Raw genomic sequence first — 19,909 nt, forward strand, 5'->3', positions numbered from 1 at the left:
AAGACATGGAATCAAAGAAGATCAATACAGTCGATACAGGACCCAATCAGTTTGTGTGCGAGAGAGCGAAAGTTTATCTGAAAGTAGACGGTTGAGACAGATGAAGTTGAGATAGAGAAGACTACATACATCGTTGGCTTTATCTCCCTCTGCAGAATCTTTTCCGTTGCGGACACGGACGCTGTGGTTGCCGTTCTGCCACGTGATTGGCTGGTCGGTCCTGGGAGACGGAGGCGGACTGTGACATCCTTCCTGTTTGAGTCTGTCGTTCCTGCACTTCACATCTGATCTGGATTGAGAGACGTCACAGTGAATGACTTTAGTTTGATCTCAGTCAACTAATACAGAATCATTAACTATTATGACAGGTTTCACTGGAACTACTATAAGGATAGTGTTTGTCTCACCTGCTGGGTGATTTGGAGACACTGACTGTGGATGAGACGGATCCACTGCGAGAACTACAGCAGCTTCCTCTGTGATGATCGCCTCTGTCAGGAGACTCCAACGATGACCTGCAGGTAACACACACACACATAAATATTCAAAAGATACAAACGTACAGTAACTGGAAGGTTGGGACTTTGAGCATTGGTGGATTTTAACCCATTGTTGGCTTGTTAATTTTTGACCGAACGCTGGGTATCACCACGGCAAACTTCATCATAATGAAGCTTTATATCTTCTAAAAATCTTTTAATCTCAAACCAGAATGAATCTGAGAGTTCAACACTCAAATGAGTAATAATAAGCGCCAGACAAACATCAATGAACGTGAGGGACATGTGTTTCAATCCTGTGCAAATCCACTAAAACTTTGCATGGCCTCCAGGTGGGACTGTATATTGAATAAACAATACATTTTCATGCTGTTTTAATTCATTCTTACTGTATATCTGTAATGCTGAATATTCTAGAAATGAAACAAATAAGAAACATTTCTCACCTCTTCTGTTTGTTCTTTTCCTTGTGTTTGATTTTGGGGCTGCCAGATCTAAAATGTAATAAATAATGACTTTCAATAAAAAAATCTCAATTCAAATATAACACACATTAGATGTCTGAAGAGAATCTAACATCATCTTGGGTTACCTGTGTCTCCTCTTTCTTCTGCTGCCAGATGTGGATCTGTGAGAGGAGTGATGTTGGGTGAGATATTTGACAATAACACCAATAACAAGCAAAAAAATCAGGTAAGACATTTTTTTCTTACATTTTCCTTGAATAAAGTGTTTTTAAGAAAAAAGTTCAAGATTTTTTTCTTAACCCATCAGCAGATTTTTTTGGTGCTTGTTTTAAGCACAAATTCACTTAAATTGATGTTTTTTGTCTAAGAACTAGACTATTTTCTTAGGTCAAGAGGAAGGTTATTTCTTTTCAAGAAAATGCACCTTAATTTTCAGATATTTCTGAAAACAAGACAAAAATACTAAGTAAGAAGGTCACTTTTTGCAGTGCATTGATTGGGGTTTGTTTAAAGACTTGCTGCATGTGTAGATTACTTGCGCACATTTGCATCATCTGTCTCTTGCATCAACACAAACACACAGATGTGCACAAACACACACATACACATGCGTGTATACACAGACACACCTGTCTCTTTTGTGTTTCTTGCTGCTTTTCTTCTTCTTGTCTGTGCGAGGCGGAGATGAGCTCTCGGCTCTGTAGGACATAAATATCACAAATAATATTTTCTCATTTAACCTCTCTCAGTGAGTTTCTTCACATTAGCTTAAGTGCTGCTTCAAGCTCTCTCACAGTTTTTCTTTCAGTTTTGTTAAAGATCTCAGTCCTCTGACTGGGCATTTAAATCATCACGTATTGTTTCTCTCTCTCTCTCTCATAAAGACACAGAGATAAGCGTCTATTTCACGACTAAGACCACTTTGACAACTCACAACACCATTCCTCACACGTGTCAATCAAACTCGCTGCTCGTCCCATTAGATACACCTCACTTACTCTTGCACACCTTACAAAATAAGTCACTGAGAGCTGCTATAATATAATGTAACATTTGTGATTTATCTTGTGCATCCGGTCCCACCTGTACTCGCTCTGTGTGGGACCAGAACTGGCAATCGATTCCAAATGGGAGTCATGAACAAGAAGAAGAGAGAACACAATGCACACCATTTCAGACACAAACCAGCCTCCATTACACTTACAGAAATGTTTATTTGGTCAGAATAAACACCGCTGCTGCTGAAGTCAATGGCAAAATTTTCTAAATCCGACTAAATTTAATCCGATTGCAGGTTAAGACAGCACAGTTTACATGCACCCTAAACATTGCAATCTGATTAAAATGTTCGTTTACATGCACATTCAATATAATCCGAACCAAACATCTGTGCAAGCGCACAGCCAGGGTTGCCAGATTTGCATATCATAACCATCCCAATGGACATTCTAAACTAGCCCAAAAGCTAATGAACGAAATCCTTACATCTTTAACCCGCAGAAAAAAACTTAGTTAAAACAGTAGCCCAAATCTTAACTAAAAAAGCAGAGGACTTGGCAACGCAGGGCATAACATCTCTCATCGAGTTCACACTTTATCTCTGGATAAATGTACAAAATCAAATTTGAGTTGGAGGAAGTTGTTCTTAAGAAGTTTTGAGATATAGGCGATGAAAACACACATTTCTAAAGGCACGACGCTATTTTATTGCTTTATGTAATGTTATGAAAGTATACATGAATGCTGCAGAATGTACAGCCTGTGACCCCATTATCTTAATAATGTGTGTTGCCATTGCCTTGTTATTGCATGTTTCTGTGACGTGAATCATGTGATACGTAAATATACGTAAAAAAGCACAATTCTTCTGCGAATGTGCACAAGGTATTTTTGCATCTGATTGAAAAAATACAACGATCACACGTTTATATGCATACTTTTTCCCGGTGATCAGTTCACAGATCGGACTACACCACCCCTTTCGATACGATTAAAATTTGCATCAGATCGATCTCAATCGTATTGATTAAAGTGTTTACATGAAGGCTTTTCAATCCGATTGAGCCATCAATACCATTACAAACGTAGCTAATGATGCTTTAAATCTGAAGAATGGATAATGACGTTTATCATCAGAGACCAAACTCTGACCCCATGCAACATAGCAGCAAAACGATGAGACATTTGACATGTTAGTCCTTTGACACACTGGACGATTTTTAAATATTAACCCTTTTTAAATCCAATGGGAAACCACTTAAGAAGCTCTGTTTTAGGATTCTGCAGTACATTGTTCATTCAAAGAGATTATTTGTGAAGAAACTAACCGGCTGTGTCTTCTTGTCTTCTTTTTCTTCCTCTTTTTTGGTCGAGGGGAACGTGAACTGCTGGATTTTCTCTTGGATCTGGTGTGAAGGACAGGGAATGAAGTATGACAACACATACACTACACATACGTGTCTATGAATCTTCATCTGCTTATGTTTGTAAGTAAGGGAGAACAATACTGTTTCTTCTTATTAAAATTAAAACATTAGTTTATCTCTTACACAGTCTGAGAACGATCAAGCTAAACTTTATATACTTTATAAAATGTTTTTTTTTTTAATGCACTGTGTGTTTTACCTGTAGTCGTCATGAGCAGCTGAATTATGGTCATAATATTCTCCATCCCAGTTGTAATCTTCTTCATAGCCATCAGCGCACACGTTGTTTTCATCATGACCTTCATCCTCGTGAGACATCATTCTGACCCTGCACATACAAATTATCAAATCAAATTTGCTGATCAATACATGTGACCCTGGACCACAAAACCAGTCATAAGGGTTGATTATTTAAAGAGAAATTGAATAAATATGCTATTCATTGATGTATGGTTGGTTAGGATAGTACAGTATTTGGCCAAGATACAACTATTTTAAAATCTGATGTCTGATGGTGAAAATAATCAAAATATTAAATTACTTTTAAAGTTGTCCAGATGAAGTCTTTAGCAACTGCATCCACTCACAAAATAACATTTTGATATATTTATGGTAGGAAATTTATAACATATCTTCATGGAACATGATCTTTATATCTTAATGATTTTTGGCATAAAATAAAAATTAATAATTTTGTCCCATACAATGCATTAGTTGGCTATTGCTACAAATACACCCATGTGATTTAAGATTGGTTTGTGGTCCAGCGTCACAGATCATTAGTGGTCAAACGTAAATATTATACATTTAGCTGTCAGAATGTTGCAATGCTTTCTTAATGTTGAATGCACTTTGAAACTAAGAAATTATTTTAATCTTTTAGAAGATAAACCCAAAATGGTATCATAACAAATTTTTTGGGCACAGATTTACCTAAACTAACCCATTAAAAGTCAGAAAAGTTTTTCAGGGTTATGAATAAATAATACAGTTATATGCACACACACATAAAACATTCATTTATATGACTTACCCTACATAAAAAGTAAGTTCTCAGAAAGACAATAAATGAGGAGGGAAAATGTGATGTCACTGAAAGTGTCAAAAGTCAGCAATATAATGTAAGATATCTGCAAACAGACATTTCTGCTTAACACACACACACGCACGCACGCACGCACGCACACTTCATGATTCCATAGAAGAACCTTTTTTTTGGTTTAATGGTTTATAGAACCTTTAACATCTGAACAACCTTTCTGTTTCACAAAAATTCTTTATATTAGAAAGGTTCTGAGGATTATAAAAAGGTATGAAAGAAATTATTTTTCAATAGCAGAGGTCCTTAACCACTGGGTCGCGACCCAGTACCGGGCTGTAAACAAGGTGCCACCGGGTCACAAAAACGTCCTGGAAAAAATGCGTATAATAGCTACATAATAGCATTCTCGAGTGTTTTGCCCTTTAAGAGCTGTTTCCACTTCTCTCTTTCTCTCTTTCTCTCTCTCTCTCTCTCTCTCTCTCTCTCTCAGCACATCTGCAATCACATAGTTTTAGGCTAAGCATACTTCTAAAATGCAATTGAACAAATAATTGCAAATGTAAGGCTTCGTTAATTATTTGCATGTACCCTGCAAATCATAAATGTCAACTGTGTGACATCGCAAATGAAAAGTATCACCCCTGCAGGCTAAAATAACCTCTTAAAATAAAGTATTTTACTGCAATAACCATAGTTTAACAGGTTCACTTTAAACCAAGTTCTAAACGTAGGTTCGAAAAGAACCAAAAATTGAGTCCTGTGTCAATCATCATTACATTTACATTTAGTCATTTAGCAGACGCTTTTGTCCAAAGCCACTTACAAATGAGGAACACAATAGAAGCAATTATAGCAAGACAAGAACAAAAAATACATAAGTGCACTGAAAATAGTCATTAAAAGCATGTTAGTGGCAGTCTGGATGCCCCCTATGCCCAGCGGCAAGTTTTCCAGCATCCATCTTCTTCCACACCTCCTCCTTCACTGCTCATTTTTTTGGGGCTTGAGCCTGACGACAGATTCGAGTTGCCTTTAAGGACAGCAAGCCAAGTTTTTTTACCATTAATCATTAAGGCTGAATGGGCAGGTGAACTCGTAAAACAATGAAAGTAAAAAAATCTGCCAAAATATGGTTCTACACTTCTACTAAAATGAAGTTGTTATTAATTTTCTTAATGGATGGTTCTTTGAGATTTACTTCCATTTAAAACTTTATAAATTTCGCAAAGGAGGATTTTCAGCATTAACAGCCACACCCCACCTGGTCCGCAAAATAATCTGAATGTTAAAATATTACAATGACTCTCATTAAGACATTTATGGGTGGGGTTAGCAAAATAAGTTGACATGCAGTTGCAAAGTCTGACTGATACTCCAATGATTGAAGAAGTTGCAAAGTTACTTATCGTTACACTAGTAAAATATCTAAAGTAGACTATTGAAGTAAAGTGTTACCTAAACCATAATAAATCATTCATTTTTGTGAACAAGGACAGCAGCACACATCTTGTGTGCTTTGATTATTTGTGAGGTTGAACACTGAAGAGCACTGTGTACTTACGGTGGTCGTGGGTTCGATCCTTCTCGCATTATCACGCCCTCCTTCTCCATCAGCATCTGCCGAAAGGTTTCAACCTTCTGTTTGATCTCCTCCTCAGTATATCTACAGGAGAAATATAAGCACGGTCACTCTAGAGACTCACACATACAGTATAAACACACATTTATAACCCCTGAAGAATCATTTATTAGTGGTACAATCCTCTGATCTCAAATCAGTTGGATGAGCTAGATAATGTGAAGGTCATAATGTTCCTCTCTCTCACGCTCTCTTGTTCTCAAAATATCAGTTCAAGTAGCATCTATTCACAAGGAAAGATTTTCTCAGAACCTGTACAATTTAGTTTGTACTTCAGCACACTATAGGCATGTTGTACTAACAAGTGCACAATACATCTTCATTTTACAAAACGTAACCTGACAACCCACACTGTCAGAAAATATGGTCATGAAATGGTTCCTAGCTGTCACCGGGGTGGTACCCTCTCAAAAAGTACACCCTTTCACCTAAAGAGTTCATATAGTACTTTAAAGGTGCATACTGGTGCCAAAGAAATTATTTTAGTATCTTAAAGATACATATTACTACTAAAAATAAACACATCTGTACCTAAATGGTGCAAATTATAACCTTTTTAAATGGGAACTGAACCAGTGACAGGCTGGGAAAAAACTTTGTCCATCTTTTTAAAAAGAAAATGCCACTTTTTTTGCATCACTTCTACATATTTTGTTATGTAATGCAATGACATTTTCACATTTGTAAATGTAATTTGAGTGTCCATATAATTCTTGGTGCACTATGACTGAAATGGTCATTTTCTTATTTAAATTTGCAATGCCAAAGTCAGAGAAAATGTGCAAATGCATTCAGCGGTCATGTGGATAGTAAACATCTTTTCTCCTTTCCCCCAGCATGTCTCCATCAGGTAAAGTGATTTCTGTAGCGTGTGTGTATCGGAATGAGGCGTGCAGTAATAACACATGAGATGTAAAAAGTTGCCTGCAGGTGGCACTAAATGTTGTGATTCAGAAATCTGTGGGTGGTAAAGGTGACTTCTGCTGAAATAATGCTGAACATTTGATAGTGTCTTAACCTTAGCTGATATACAGAAATAACACGCGATGAAGATTTGAGGCAATCCTCCTCTGTTTAAAATCTTGTGTTTCTGTGCTTATATTGACAGATTACATCATGTCTGTACCGGAGACTCGACCATAATAAAAAACATGTAACATTAAAAGCAACTTACATCATTACAGATTGCAAAACAAACCTTTTGGAAACCAAATGTTTAAGTTCACATTAATAAAAACTAATTTCAGTTCAGTTTGTGAAATTGTTAAGACTCTGAGAGGAGATATGTGCAAGATTTCTCAGGAGAAACATCAGAGATCCATTCAACATCACTGCTGATACATTAAAGAGATCTTTCTTAAGTGATGGCGGATAAAAAAGTATATTAAAGGGACAACAGGTAAATACTGTGCTAGTTTACACAATATTTTAAATTGTGTGTTTTCAGGATCACTGGAGGCATCTCACTGAGTTCTTGGAGCAGATGTATCTGTAGCTGTTATGTGAAGGTAAATGTGTCGAATGATGCTTGGGTTGCATTGATTGCTTACACCTGCTGTCTAGTTAAAGGAGGCTGCTGTAACCAAGGGCAACCATTGGACATTCAGTTCAGCATGGCATTACAATAACAGGTTTTATCAGCTATGCCCCAGAGCATCTGCACACAGCAATGCATGACAAACAAGATGTGTGTGTAGCAAAACTATACTACTATTAAAGATTTTTGCTGGAGGGGAGGAGGATAACGCTGGGTCGTCAAATCCATTCTGACATATGCACAAGAGAAAAATATAAAGAGAAGAGATGCAAAACACAGGCAAGCACACAGGATTTAATCAAAATCTTGGTTATTGCATAAAGGATTTTGTTTCACATACTACTTAAAGAAGAACTAATATGCTGTACTGCTGTGTATGACCTCATTACATGCATGCTATTTCAATACAAAAATGATCATTTTGTATTTTTGAACCAGTTTTGTGACAAAAATAACTCTTTTGGCAGTTCAATGAAATAATAAAGGGGAAAAAAATTCAGTCACGTGCATTGCATATACAGTAATAAACCTAAACTAGATGCCACTCACTGAATGAAATATGCAATGTTTGAAATATTTATTGTTGCAAATTGCAGATTGTTTACATAACAATGACTGTAGACACTATACATTACATAGTGTACAATATACAGTACAAGTATGCTAAAGCACCAAACATCTATTCAGGTGCAGGGGATGTAACACACACACATTGGTGGAGATGGAGACCTTATTAAACCAATGAGATGATAATGAGAAGAGTAAAGGCATCATCATCATCAGCAGAAGACTCCTGGGACATGAATGCACTTTTGTTTAGCCAGCAGTTCATCAACAGATGTGATTAACCTCACATTATACTACAGTATCAATCAATACGGAAAATAAACACATCTAGAGATGGGAAACCCATTTTATATAAAGAAACTTTAAAGTTTAAAGAACCTTTTTGTTTCAATAAAGGTCCTTCGTAGTGAAAAATGTTGTTTAGATTATAATATACTCTCACAAAAAGTTGTCACTGGGACGGTATCTTTTAAAAAGGTCCTAATATGTACCATTTGGGTAAAGATGTGTACCTTTGAGGTACCTAGGGATGGGACGATACCGGTTTCACAACTAACCACGATAAAATGTCCTGACGATTAGTATTATCATTATCAAAATTTAATTATCATTACAACTATGATTGATTACCGTGATTTTGAAAACTCACTGTAAATCCTGTCCAGCCAGAATCAGTTTGATGCAGGCACGCACATGCAAATATTTTTTTTTTTTAACAAGAAGGCATTTAAGGGATAATGTATTGTATTCATTCACGATAAACTTATTAGACAGATTTATTTATTTTTTTACCACAGAAATAATTACAGGGACATGAAATATTAAATTGTGATTTTCACAATTTCACAACTTTTTAAAAAAATGTTTTCAATGTGTGTATCAGTTCTTTTTGAACATTTCCATCTCATTTTAACAAAACCATGATAATATTGATAACCATGATAACTTTGGTCACTGTAATCATTTTTCATACCATCCCATCCCTAATGGTACCAGTAGGCACCTTTTAGGTACAATTGTGTACTTTTTGAAATGGTACCGACACAGTAGGCACGTTTACATACAGCCAAATAATCAGTTTGTAATCGTATTAAGCATTCATGTTAATCAATACGATTGAGATCGATCAGATGCAAATTTCAAAAGAGGTGGTGTAGTCCAATCTGTCATCTGTTCATCAGGAGAAAAGTATGCATGTAAACGCATAAATCTTAGTATTTTCTCAATTGGATGCAAACATATCTTCAGATCTTCTGCAGTGTTCATGTCTTTCTAAACATTACATAAATATAACAGTGTAGATGTCGTGCATTTTTAAAAAGTGTGTTTTCTTTGCTTATATCTGAAAACTTCTTAAGAACAACTTTCTCCAACTCAACTTTGTATATTATCCAGAGATAAAGCGTGAACTCGACAACAAATGATGTGCACTGCGTTGCCAAGTCCTCTGTTTTTTTGCGGAGTTCATATTTGTTTCAGCAAGTAGATTATTTTCTGTGGGTTAAAGATGAAAGCATTTTGTTTATTAGTTATTGGCATTCGGGCTGTGAATAGTCATTGGGATGCTTTTGGGCTGGTTTGCAAATGCAAATCTGGCAACCCTGGCTGTCCGCTTGCGCAGATGTTTGGTTTGGATTGTACATGTAAATGAACACTTTAATCAGATTGCAATGTTTAGGGTACATGTAAACTGTACTGTCGTAACCTGCAAGCGGATTAAATTCAGTCGGATTATTTTGTGCATGTTAACATAGCCAGTAACAACTTTTGTATCTTCTTGTTCCTTTATTATTATATGAGAGAGTATGAATATTTGACTGAATTGTTCTTCTGAAGCATCACTGTGAAGGAAGTTTTAAGCACCTTATTTTTTAAAGTGAATGTCCCAATCCAGTGATAAAATAGGAAAAAATACAGAGATCATTGTGTGTCAAGGTTCCGAATTCGTGTCTGTTGAGAGCACATCCCCAATAAATGCTTTGTGCTTTTATATGATATTTAAGCATCTCCCTCCATTCTGATCAGACGACTTTAATAATAGCTCAAATTATGAAGTTGAAGAGACAAAAATACTCTTTTATCTTTTCTTTCATCTTGTCTATAATCAGGGGAAGTTCTGGACCAATACGCGCTTGTTTGCATAATCACAGGCCTTAAACAAGACTGGGAATCCAATTACTCAACGAACAGCTTTGTGTTTCCTCACTGGAGTCACGTGGAAGACATCCACCATCCATCTATTGATCTTCTCTCCTCCTATCATCTCTGGGGAATGTTTAAATTATACATGAAGCTTCATCCTGGTCTCCATCTGTCTGTCTCTGTATCTCTGGACATGGAGCGGTCTGATGGATTAACCGGAGAGCTTCTTTAAAAAAGCAACACTTCACTAATTGGTTCCTGCTGGGGTGTAAATGCCACACAACCAACTATAGCTGATTCGTGTAGAAATGACGCCAGACAAGTAAGATACTTAGGAGGGGTTAGGATCTAGTTTGAATCACTGACAAATCTTATGAAGAATAACGAAGATGCTTGCCTTATATATATATCTCTGCTTTATGCTGCATAAGAACCAAAAATTGGCAAACGGCACTAATAATAAAAGACGCAAAGTGTGTCTGTGTGAAGCTCATCCATCTGTCTATTTAGTATGTTGGGGGTTGTAAGGAGGAGGTTACAGGGTTAAAGACTTTATCAGCAGGGGTGTCACGTGCACCATGAGAGAAAAAAAAACAGTCGCCATTATAACAAATTTTACTCCCCCCTGCTGTTGCCCCGCCCCTGCAATTACCCCTTCCTCTTCAATATTTGCCCTTCTGTCTAAGAAAATTCTTTGAAACCCATTGTTTCAAAGAAAATAAAGATGTTAATTTACCCTTTACTTCATATAATGAAAAGTAGGGCTGTCAAAAGATTAATCGCGATATTAATTTTTTTTTACAAATTAAAGGTTTGCATAATATATTTGTGTGTGTGTGTGTGTGTGTGTGTGTGTGTGTACTCGCAAATTAATCGCACATTTTTATCCATTCTAAATTTACCCTAATTTAACACTTTTCAGGTTTTTAATACTCTAATCATATATACATATATACTGTAGATGCTTTATGCAAAAGTATGTTAACAACAGCTTGTTTACATTTTTAACAGACCCATCAAGCCATTGTTTTGTATATGAATTTTCCTTTCAGAATATTTTTCTTTCTCCATTTTTGTTTGATGCTGCATCATTTGTGACATGTGCTGGCAAATTGAGTCGGAATTAGCAAATTTTCAAAAAAAAATAGTTATCTATTAAAACATAGAACAATGCATGATTTGGTGGAATATAACAAAATATGACAGAACTACACCTGTTTGAAGTTGAAAGAGTCAGCAAAGTTAAATTACCAGAAAAATTACCACATCCATACATTAAAGTACCACATCAATACCTTAAAATCACTGGTAAAACTATAAGAGTTAGCACACACAAAGCAAAAACATCATCAATGTATGTTAAACTTTTTTTTCTTTAGTTTGATTGACATTGTGACAGACTGCTTAAAATCTAAGTGATTTAATATAATGTTACACATCAGATATTTTTACCCAACAGTTAACCAAACATTTACTTAAGACATAACAGATTATAGATCATACCTGCCTGAATTCTTATAAAAAAAAGATATTTGTAAAACTTTAATTTTGTGTAGATGTCTATATATCCGTGTCATGCATTGTTCTATGTCTGCACGTGCTTCAGATGTAAGTCAGTCACCGTGAGGAAGATCGCTTTTGAATCTTGTCGCTCTTAATAACTCTTTAACATTAATCAGGTACCAAACTTACTCTCTTTTAATGACTCTTTTAACATCAAGCAAGTCCTGCAGTCTATTTTCTAAGTCATGCATAAAGCGAAACAAAAATGAATTGAGACGCATCTTTGTATTAGATTAAGCATTAGGAGGACAGTAACGTTACACCTCTCAGACGTATAAATAAAGATCATTTCAGATGTCCAATGAGCATTTAGAGCATTGGATTTGCTAAACGATTTGGTTAATGTTCTTATTTCTATGAAAACCGTTGAATAATTTAGACAGGATCCCATTTGTCTGTGTCTCTGTTCATTCAACTATGGGATGGACCAAGGGTCAAACAGAAATTGCGCGTTGCGTTAATCGCCGTTAATAAAATTAGTTGCGTAAAAATGAATTTGCATTAACGCGTTATTAACGCGTTAATTTTGACATATATATATACACATTTTATTATGCAAAAACAAAAAAATTATTTTGCATGCGATTAATCTTTTGACAGCTTTAATGAAACGTAAATGTGGATGTTGCTGTTCAGTTCTAACAAGGAACCAATAAGTTTTCTGCAGTCAAATGACACCAACATTTCTTCATGTGTCGACTCTTATTAAATCTCATTCTCACATGCACAGCGATCAAAAGACACATGCAGCTATTTGGTGTACTGACATCAACATAATGTGGTTCTTTAAAGACACACATTAACAAATGAGACATTACACATATGGCTGTACATCACCTTCTGTGATCAAGAAAATCAGAACAGGAGACTAGGTTTGAACCAAGATGAGATAAAAATGCTATGGTTGTGATATTGAGAGGTCCTTCATACATAGATAATCAGACACACACGGCTGCTGAATCATGTTTAACACAACAAACCACCACTGAGTTCCTGCCTGAAGATATGCAGCCGTCTGGTGGCTCCTAACGCTGGGTAGAACATATGGACGTCTTACATTTTCTCTAAAGCAGCTGTGTGTGTGTGTGTGTGTGTGTGTGTGTGCGTTTGTGCATGTGTGCGTCTGCATTTGTGTGTGTGTGTGTGTGTGTGTGTGTGTGTGTGTGTGTGTGTGTGTGTGTGTGTGTGTGTGTGTGTGCGCGTGTGTGTGCGTTTGTGCATGTGTGCGTTTGTGTGTGTGTGTGTGTGTGTGTGTGTGTGCGTGTGTGTGTGTACCTGGTAATTATCACGTTGTGGGGACCAATTGTCCCCACAAAGATAGGAATACCAGTATTTTTGTGACCTTGTGGGGACATTTTGATGTCCCCATGAGGAAACAAGCTTATAAATCAAACAAAATGATGTTTATTGAAAATCTAAGGTACAAGAAAGTTTTCTGTGATGGTTGGGGTTAGGAATGGGGCGGGTAAGGGTAATAGAATATACAGTTTGTACAGTATAAAATGCATTACGTCTATGGAATGTCCCCACAAAACATGGAAACCAGAATGTGTGTGTGTGTGTGGGCACGCATGTGCGCGCGTGCATGTGTGTGTGTGTGTGTGTAATACTGACAGATGGCTGATCTCCCTCCCATCTCTAACATTCTGTTGAATATTATCATCATTAATCTGATAACTATTACCCAGAACTCCTAACACTGTGTTTCTGTTAATGAGAGGAGAGATGAGATCTATCATGCATATGTATATCCTACACTTTTACCACACAAAAAAAATTGTGAATATCTTCCTCACTCCCTGTCCTTGATAACTCTTACACTAAATGTGATTTTGTGTTTAAGCAAGCATTGTAAACCGGAACAAATTTATTTAATATTTTATGGCAACAAATTTACTCCATATTTTAAAGTATTTTGCACTAAAACAAGAGTTAATTTAACTTAAAATTTATTTTAGCAAGTTCAGTAAACTTAATTTTAAGTTGATTTAACTTTACTTTTAGTGTTCCCATACGGCAAAAAAATACATTTGTCTGGCCAAAAATATGTCTTTAATATATGATAAATACATTTTGCAGAAAGTAAAACATGTGAATATAAATGCTTTAAAATATATATATATATATATATATATTAATATATTTCAAAATATGGAAAAAATGGCCAAAAAATATATTGGTGAAAAATACATTTTTGTAAACATATTCCTAATATATTTTGGCCATTTTTTGTATATTTTGAAATATATTTAAAATTAAATTTGAAAATATATTTTTTTGCTGTATGAGGCATTATAACACAAAATTCATGAATAAACTTGACACGACATGAATTGTCAGTACTGTGGAGAGAAATACAATAAAATGTGCTGAACAAAGTTCATGTAAGGAAACACTGATCACCTGAACGGTGACTTCACAAAATTATACTGTAATCTACAACAAAACAACTTTGTTTATTTATTTGTTTATTATATTATTAACTTATTAATAATATAAGAGCTTAAATCTCATGACATTTTATTAACAGATATTTAAGTAGTTTTATCAGTTCTTATTCTGTGAAAAAGCATAAATAATCAAAATATTCAGGCACAAAGGATTATGGGAATTTGTCACAACATGTATTGTTAATTTTAAGTTCATTTTACTTGAATGTTTTAGTTTAATGAATTTTATACACTTAAAACTAAGATGCAAAACACAAAATATTAATTGATGTTTACTTCATCGATGAAACACAAAACAGGTGGTTTTGAGATGAGCTTTCTAAATAAGTGTTTGTAGTTTAACTTCAACCAAAAGTCCCAGAGAATGGGGAGAAAGCTTTAGGAGTATGTCGACAGTATCACAAACACTTTGGAGCAATAAAATATTATGTTTTCCATTGTATGACTTTTTAAAATATGACGGCTACCTTGTCAAGTATTCAGGACACAAATACAAAAGTAAACTGATGTATGAGGCCGATGTCCTGTGATGAGGGTTTGTGATGAATGGAGTATCTCATCATCATTTATTCAATGAGCATTAAGCATGAACTGAAGCTCATCTCTCATCTGTCATTCATTTTGCCTGAAGGTCACACAGATACCCATTAATTAGAGACACTCCAACCTGCTCTAAAATTCTAAACCAATCAGACGTGGCCGGAACATTAGTGACATCACAAAACCTTCACTTCACTTCACCAAAAAATGCTTGTAGATTTCCATTTGTTTTAGATGAGGCTAATGATAATTTTCTTAAATCATAACCCTCACACAAACCTGATATACACTGAAACATGATTCCCGCAAATGTCTGTTTTGGAAATGTGTGACATTATTTGTTTTATGTTCACCTATCCACACAAACACACAGTATGCTGACTCACCCCTGCTCCTCCATCATCTCCTGTAGCTCCATACACTTTAGCTCCACCCTCCTCTTCCTCTCATGGTCCAGGATCTCACGGTGAGCTTTCTTCACTAGAACAGGTTTAGGGTGAACACCCTCCTCTTCTTCAGGCTCTTCTGCGGGGGTCTCGGGCTGCAGGGTGACCCCGTTAGCACCTTCATCAGGAGATGGAACCCTCGCCCCATCGTACATGGCCACGGCCTGTCTGAGGAACACAAACACAGTGTTAATAAGTTCAGCATTAATAGGGGTCACTTAAGCACAGTAAGTTTGTTTTAACCTATGGTTTCCAGAAACACCATGTCGTTAAACTATATTAGCTAAAAAAGCGTGCCCATTGACAGCTCAGTCAATATTTTCACACATAAGCTTATACATTTTATGTACCTTGAAAGCACACATATACCGTATATGGTCACTAAAACAATGTCTGGATAACATTGAGCTGTAACTTCATCCACGCTTATTGAATTCAGACCAAAATATTTCAGCCATGCTATAAGGATAATAAAATCAGCTGAATGTACAGGATCTGACTGAAACATATCGGCTGTTCTCTCTTGCTGTCTGGATCCAATCCCAGAATCTGTGCATCTAACGGACTCATATTTCAATATAGAGACTCGGTTCAGCATCTTTACTTTATCAATGTCACCACTAACATTCACATGATAACCACAGGTTTACTATTATGATACAATACTCAAACACAAACATTGCAATGAAACAATATTATTTTAAAGCAATAAACTATGAATAACAATACAGGGGTGCGTTCTCCGATAACGTTCTCTCTTAGCGCGCAACGAAGACTCAAAAGGTACACCTTAACTACAGGTATACCTTTCCTACGTGTGTTCTCCGAACTATACCTTAGGATGTTGCTTAAGGTAAACCTTCTTAAGTTCGACCTTAGCGGGTGCTGTCCATGGTGGAGGTGCTGAATAGGTTGATATCGATTGCTCGACAATCAATTATTCACTTCATGTAATAGGTTTCGCTGCGTTATGAGATAGTGGTGTTCTTTATTAAAGAAACATTTTAGAAATAGTTCAAGTTAAATTTATTAGGAATATCTGTTAAAAATATTTCAAATTGCAAACAACTAAATTCAATCTTCTATATTTTATATCAAACCCGTGCAAAACCCGCAACTTTATTTCCAAACTTATCATGTTTAAACTGCTCCAATTCATCCGCTATGCCTTGAAAGGATCATTTATATTAGGGGTTCCCAATAAGTGCGTTGCACAGGGGAATAAAGTGGGTTGTGCAAGTACTTGGCTGTGCATTACACTTAAAATATATAAAAACAAACTGTTGTTGTTCATTAGTTCACGCGTTTAGCAACCGTTTATTGTGCTTGGACAGTGGATGCGCAAGCAGCGTCGTTACAATGTGGATAAAGCTTAATGGACGCATTTCTGGAGCTTGTCTGTCTACCTCAAATATAACATATAAAATATATATATATATTATATAATAAATAAAAATATATTATGATTACTTTAGATTTTAGCTTTGATTAGTTTTAATGTGGAAATTGTGTTGACCTTAGGAGACTATAAGCAAGTGCGCAGTTTGTTTTGAATGTTTATAAAGAATATGGCATGCAGTTGCCTCAAAGTTATAAAACATTAAAAAACTTCAATGCAAAGTCGAATTAACATTAACAATCTTAATTATGTTTTTATTTTTTATTTTACCCGATTTATTTATGCAGCTAAAATACTTGCCGGTAGACTAAGATTTAACGGATATGAAATGCACAAATGAAATCGTAGGATTCGTTGTATAGCTGCCAGTTTCACCAACCCAAAATATATTTTTTAAATAGTTTCTTAATCCTGTAGCATTTAATAGTTCGCAGTTGATGTCCCTTTGCAAAACATAATTAAAAATCTAACAACCATCAATGTAATGATGTCTAATTATGTGAATGTTTTATTCTTTAAATATAAAAATATTTGCCTAATTAAACACGGAGTGTTTTTTTTTTTTACAAATATTTAGTTATATAGACTGCAATGTAAGCTTTTATGAAAGTGATGGCCCCTAGTGGAGTTATGTGGGATAAGGTATAGAGCGCTCCAGACCAACCTTACGAACGTATGACTTACAGAAGTGATACGTAACTAAGAACGTTTCGGAAAACACGTATTAGCGATAAGGTACAGCTTAAGGTACAACTTAAGAACGACGTAGCATTAAGGTAGTTTCGGAGAACGCAGCCCTGAATAATTCACCTAATAGGCTGCTGAAAAATCCAGCTAAGACCAGCATAAGCTTGTAGCTGGTTCAAGCTGATCCTCCCAGCCTGGCAAAGCTGGTCAAGCTGGTGGGTAAGCTGGTCTTCAAACAGTCCAGCTAGACCAGCTTAAAAAGTGACCAAAACACAACCAGACCAGCTTCCTACACCAGTAAAACCAGCTAATACCAAGCAGCAGGATGCTAAACAAAATGGGTGAATCTCATGAAATATGTCCAGGTTATATTTCACCAAAACATTTTTTATCAATTCAAGATTAAAATGCGTTATAGTAATGTTTTGTAAGTTCACGGCTAGATGACATGCAGGAAGCTTTATGTTTGTGAACACACCGGGGATTGTGGGTAAAGTGATGAAGTGACTGAACAGGTGGTGAAACAGCAGGAGGTTTCATCACCGAATTCATTACACACTAAATCCTCACCTCACCTCAGATATCCCTACATGATTTACATCTCTGAGTGATTCTCTTTATCTTCATTGTATCTGGTGATATCTGACTATATATTGTAGTATCTATGACGTTACGTGAAATTAGCCTACATTGAGTTGCTTCAGCCATTTCTCTTGTTCTAATAGAAGAAAAGACACCATCTTATTTTATATTGGTATACAAGTGCTGATGTAAGAGATTTTGTGAGAGTGAAACACAGAGGTGATGCTATGAATTATGCAGTATGTCTACTTTTAAATAGCACAAAAAATAGCACACGAGTATTATCCCAGGACTATTCCTGTATGTCCCTTCACACTTTGGGATCTCAGTTAATGTCAGACTGCACAATGTTAACGACAGATACACGCTGAAAGACTTTCATTTATGTCATTTGTTGTTGTCATAGGAAAAGCCACACTGCAGGATTCTGACACTACTGCCAAAAACAAAAATAGAAAAATTTGGTCTGTGAACATACTAGCAATCAAAGACTTCATCTTAGCACAGAATTTCAGGAGTCTTTTAGGATTTTCAAAATTTGCCTAGACAGCTTGTGACTAAAATCGCAGTGTGCACCTAGCTTTAGGTAAGTTTTACAACTCATTTCATTTTTGTTGTCATTGTTCTCGTTCTCTCTTTCTCTAGCTGCATTTCCATTACCCTTCAAATTGCGCAAATTGAATTAGCGAATTGAAAATGCGTCCAATGGAAACACTGTTTTTTCACATAAACTCCTATATATCGCAAAAAAGTTTTTACGCACAGGTGAGGTGGCTTTTCAGGCAATTCGAAAATGAATATATATCACAAAACTTTTTTTGCATAAAAGTCACATGATCATTCTTTAAAGGTGCTGAATAATGTAAAACTGTATTTACCTAGGCATACATGAATACTAAGAGTTTATCACATTAAATTAAGTACAATGTTGTTACTATGCTAAAAACAAAGTTGTGACAGCTGAGTTAGCGCTATATGCTAGTTAATGCTATATGCTAGCGTTTAGGCTGAAGTTCTACTATTGAGGTTACAATTACCTTTAAAAAAACACAAACTTACCACTCAGAAACAGCCATTAACAATCTCCAAACAATTGATTATTCCTCAAAATCTGATACAGACTGTTTACACACACACAGAGCTACTGAAGGAGCTGCTCTGAGAAAGAGCCAATCAGAGCAGAGCTCAACATTATTATTCATGACCCTTTCAAATAAGGTAATAATAGACCATTTCATTCTAAAGGGTTGTAAATGGACATGTAAAACTGACTCTTGATCATTTTTTGCATTTAATAAAGCCACAACCTTCTGTGTAGATATCAGAAAATAATTTAACAGACTATTACAATGCATTCTTTGGCACCTTTATGGCACAGTATGTTTCTTTGGAAGACAAGACAGAAGATGCAGCGTCACAAGAACCGTCAAGAGCATGACATGAAAAAAACGCAAGAGCGATTTGGAAGTCGACTGCTTTCTATGTTTTTGAGTCATTTCGCTGTATTTTAATGTCATCTGGATGGTTTTTGGAATGATGAGAGACAACAAAATTACATTTTAGTCGCATAACATCAGTTAATGGAAACGCTGTTATTTCGCAATAACTTTTTGCCGGCTTTCTCCCCCCCCTCTCTCTCCCTATCTCTCTTTCTCTCTCTCTTTCTCTCTCACGAGTATAATTAAGGAAATGCTGTTGTTGCATCTGCTGAATTCAGTGTAAATTGTGCTGACACCCTTTGCTCACAAAACAAATCAACAATTGCTTACATTTTTTAAAAAGAACAAGCAATTAAGCAATGACTTCAGTAAAAGAATAATAACGATTTCAGATCCCTAAAGACTGCGGTCTATAACTCATGAGGTTTTAAATCCTCCATTCATCATTCTCTCTGAATTCATGAAGCATTGACTCTGAATGAA

At 35.8% G+C, this 19,909-nt stretch overlaps 1 protein-coding gene across 1 annotated transcript in view; it reads right to left on the reverse strand.

Annotated features, from left to right (window-relative positions):
- The window catches only part of srrm3 (serine/arginine repetitive matrix 3), a 55,569-nt gene that overhangs the window by 19,375 nt on the left and 16,285 nt on the right, over window positions 1–19,909 (reverse strand). Inside the window, exons 2-10 of the mRNA XM_055198187.2 lie at window positions 15,260–15,487; window positions 5,997–6,098; window positions 3,593–3,721; window positions 3,295–3,372; window positions 1,597–1,665; window positions 1,093–1,128; window positions 947–994; window positions 408–515; window positions 130–289 (exon numbers count right to left, since the gene is read on the reverse strand). Coding sequence (XP_055054162.2) covers window positions 130–289; window positions 408–515; window positions 947–994; window positions 1,093–1,128; window positions 1,597–1,665; window positions 3,295–3,372; window positions 3,593–3,721; window positions 5,997–6,098; window positions 15,260–15,474 — 945 coding nt within the window. The 5' untranslated portion in view covers window positions 15,475–15,487. The remainder of the gene's footprint in view (window positions 1–129; window positions 290–407; window positions 516–946; window positions 995–1,092; window positions 1,129–1,596; window positions 1,666–3,294; window positions 3,373–3,592; window positions 3,722–5,996; window positions 6,099–15,259; window positions 15,488–19,909) is intronic.

Source organism: Misgurnus anguillicaudatus, chromosome 22 (assembly GCF_027580225.2).
Source record: "Misgurnus anguillicaudatus chromosome 22, ASM2758022v2, whole genome shotgun sequence".
Taxonomy (NCBI): Eukaryota; Metazoa; Chordata; class Actinopteri; order Cypriniformes; family Cobitidae; genus Misgurnus; species Misgurnus anguillicaudatus.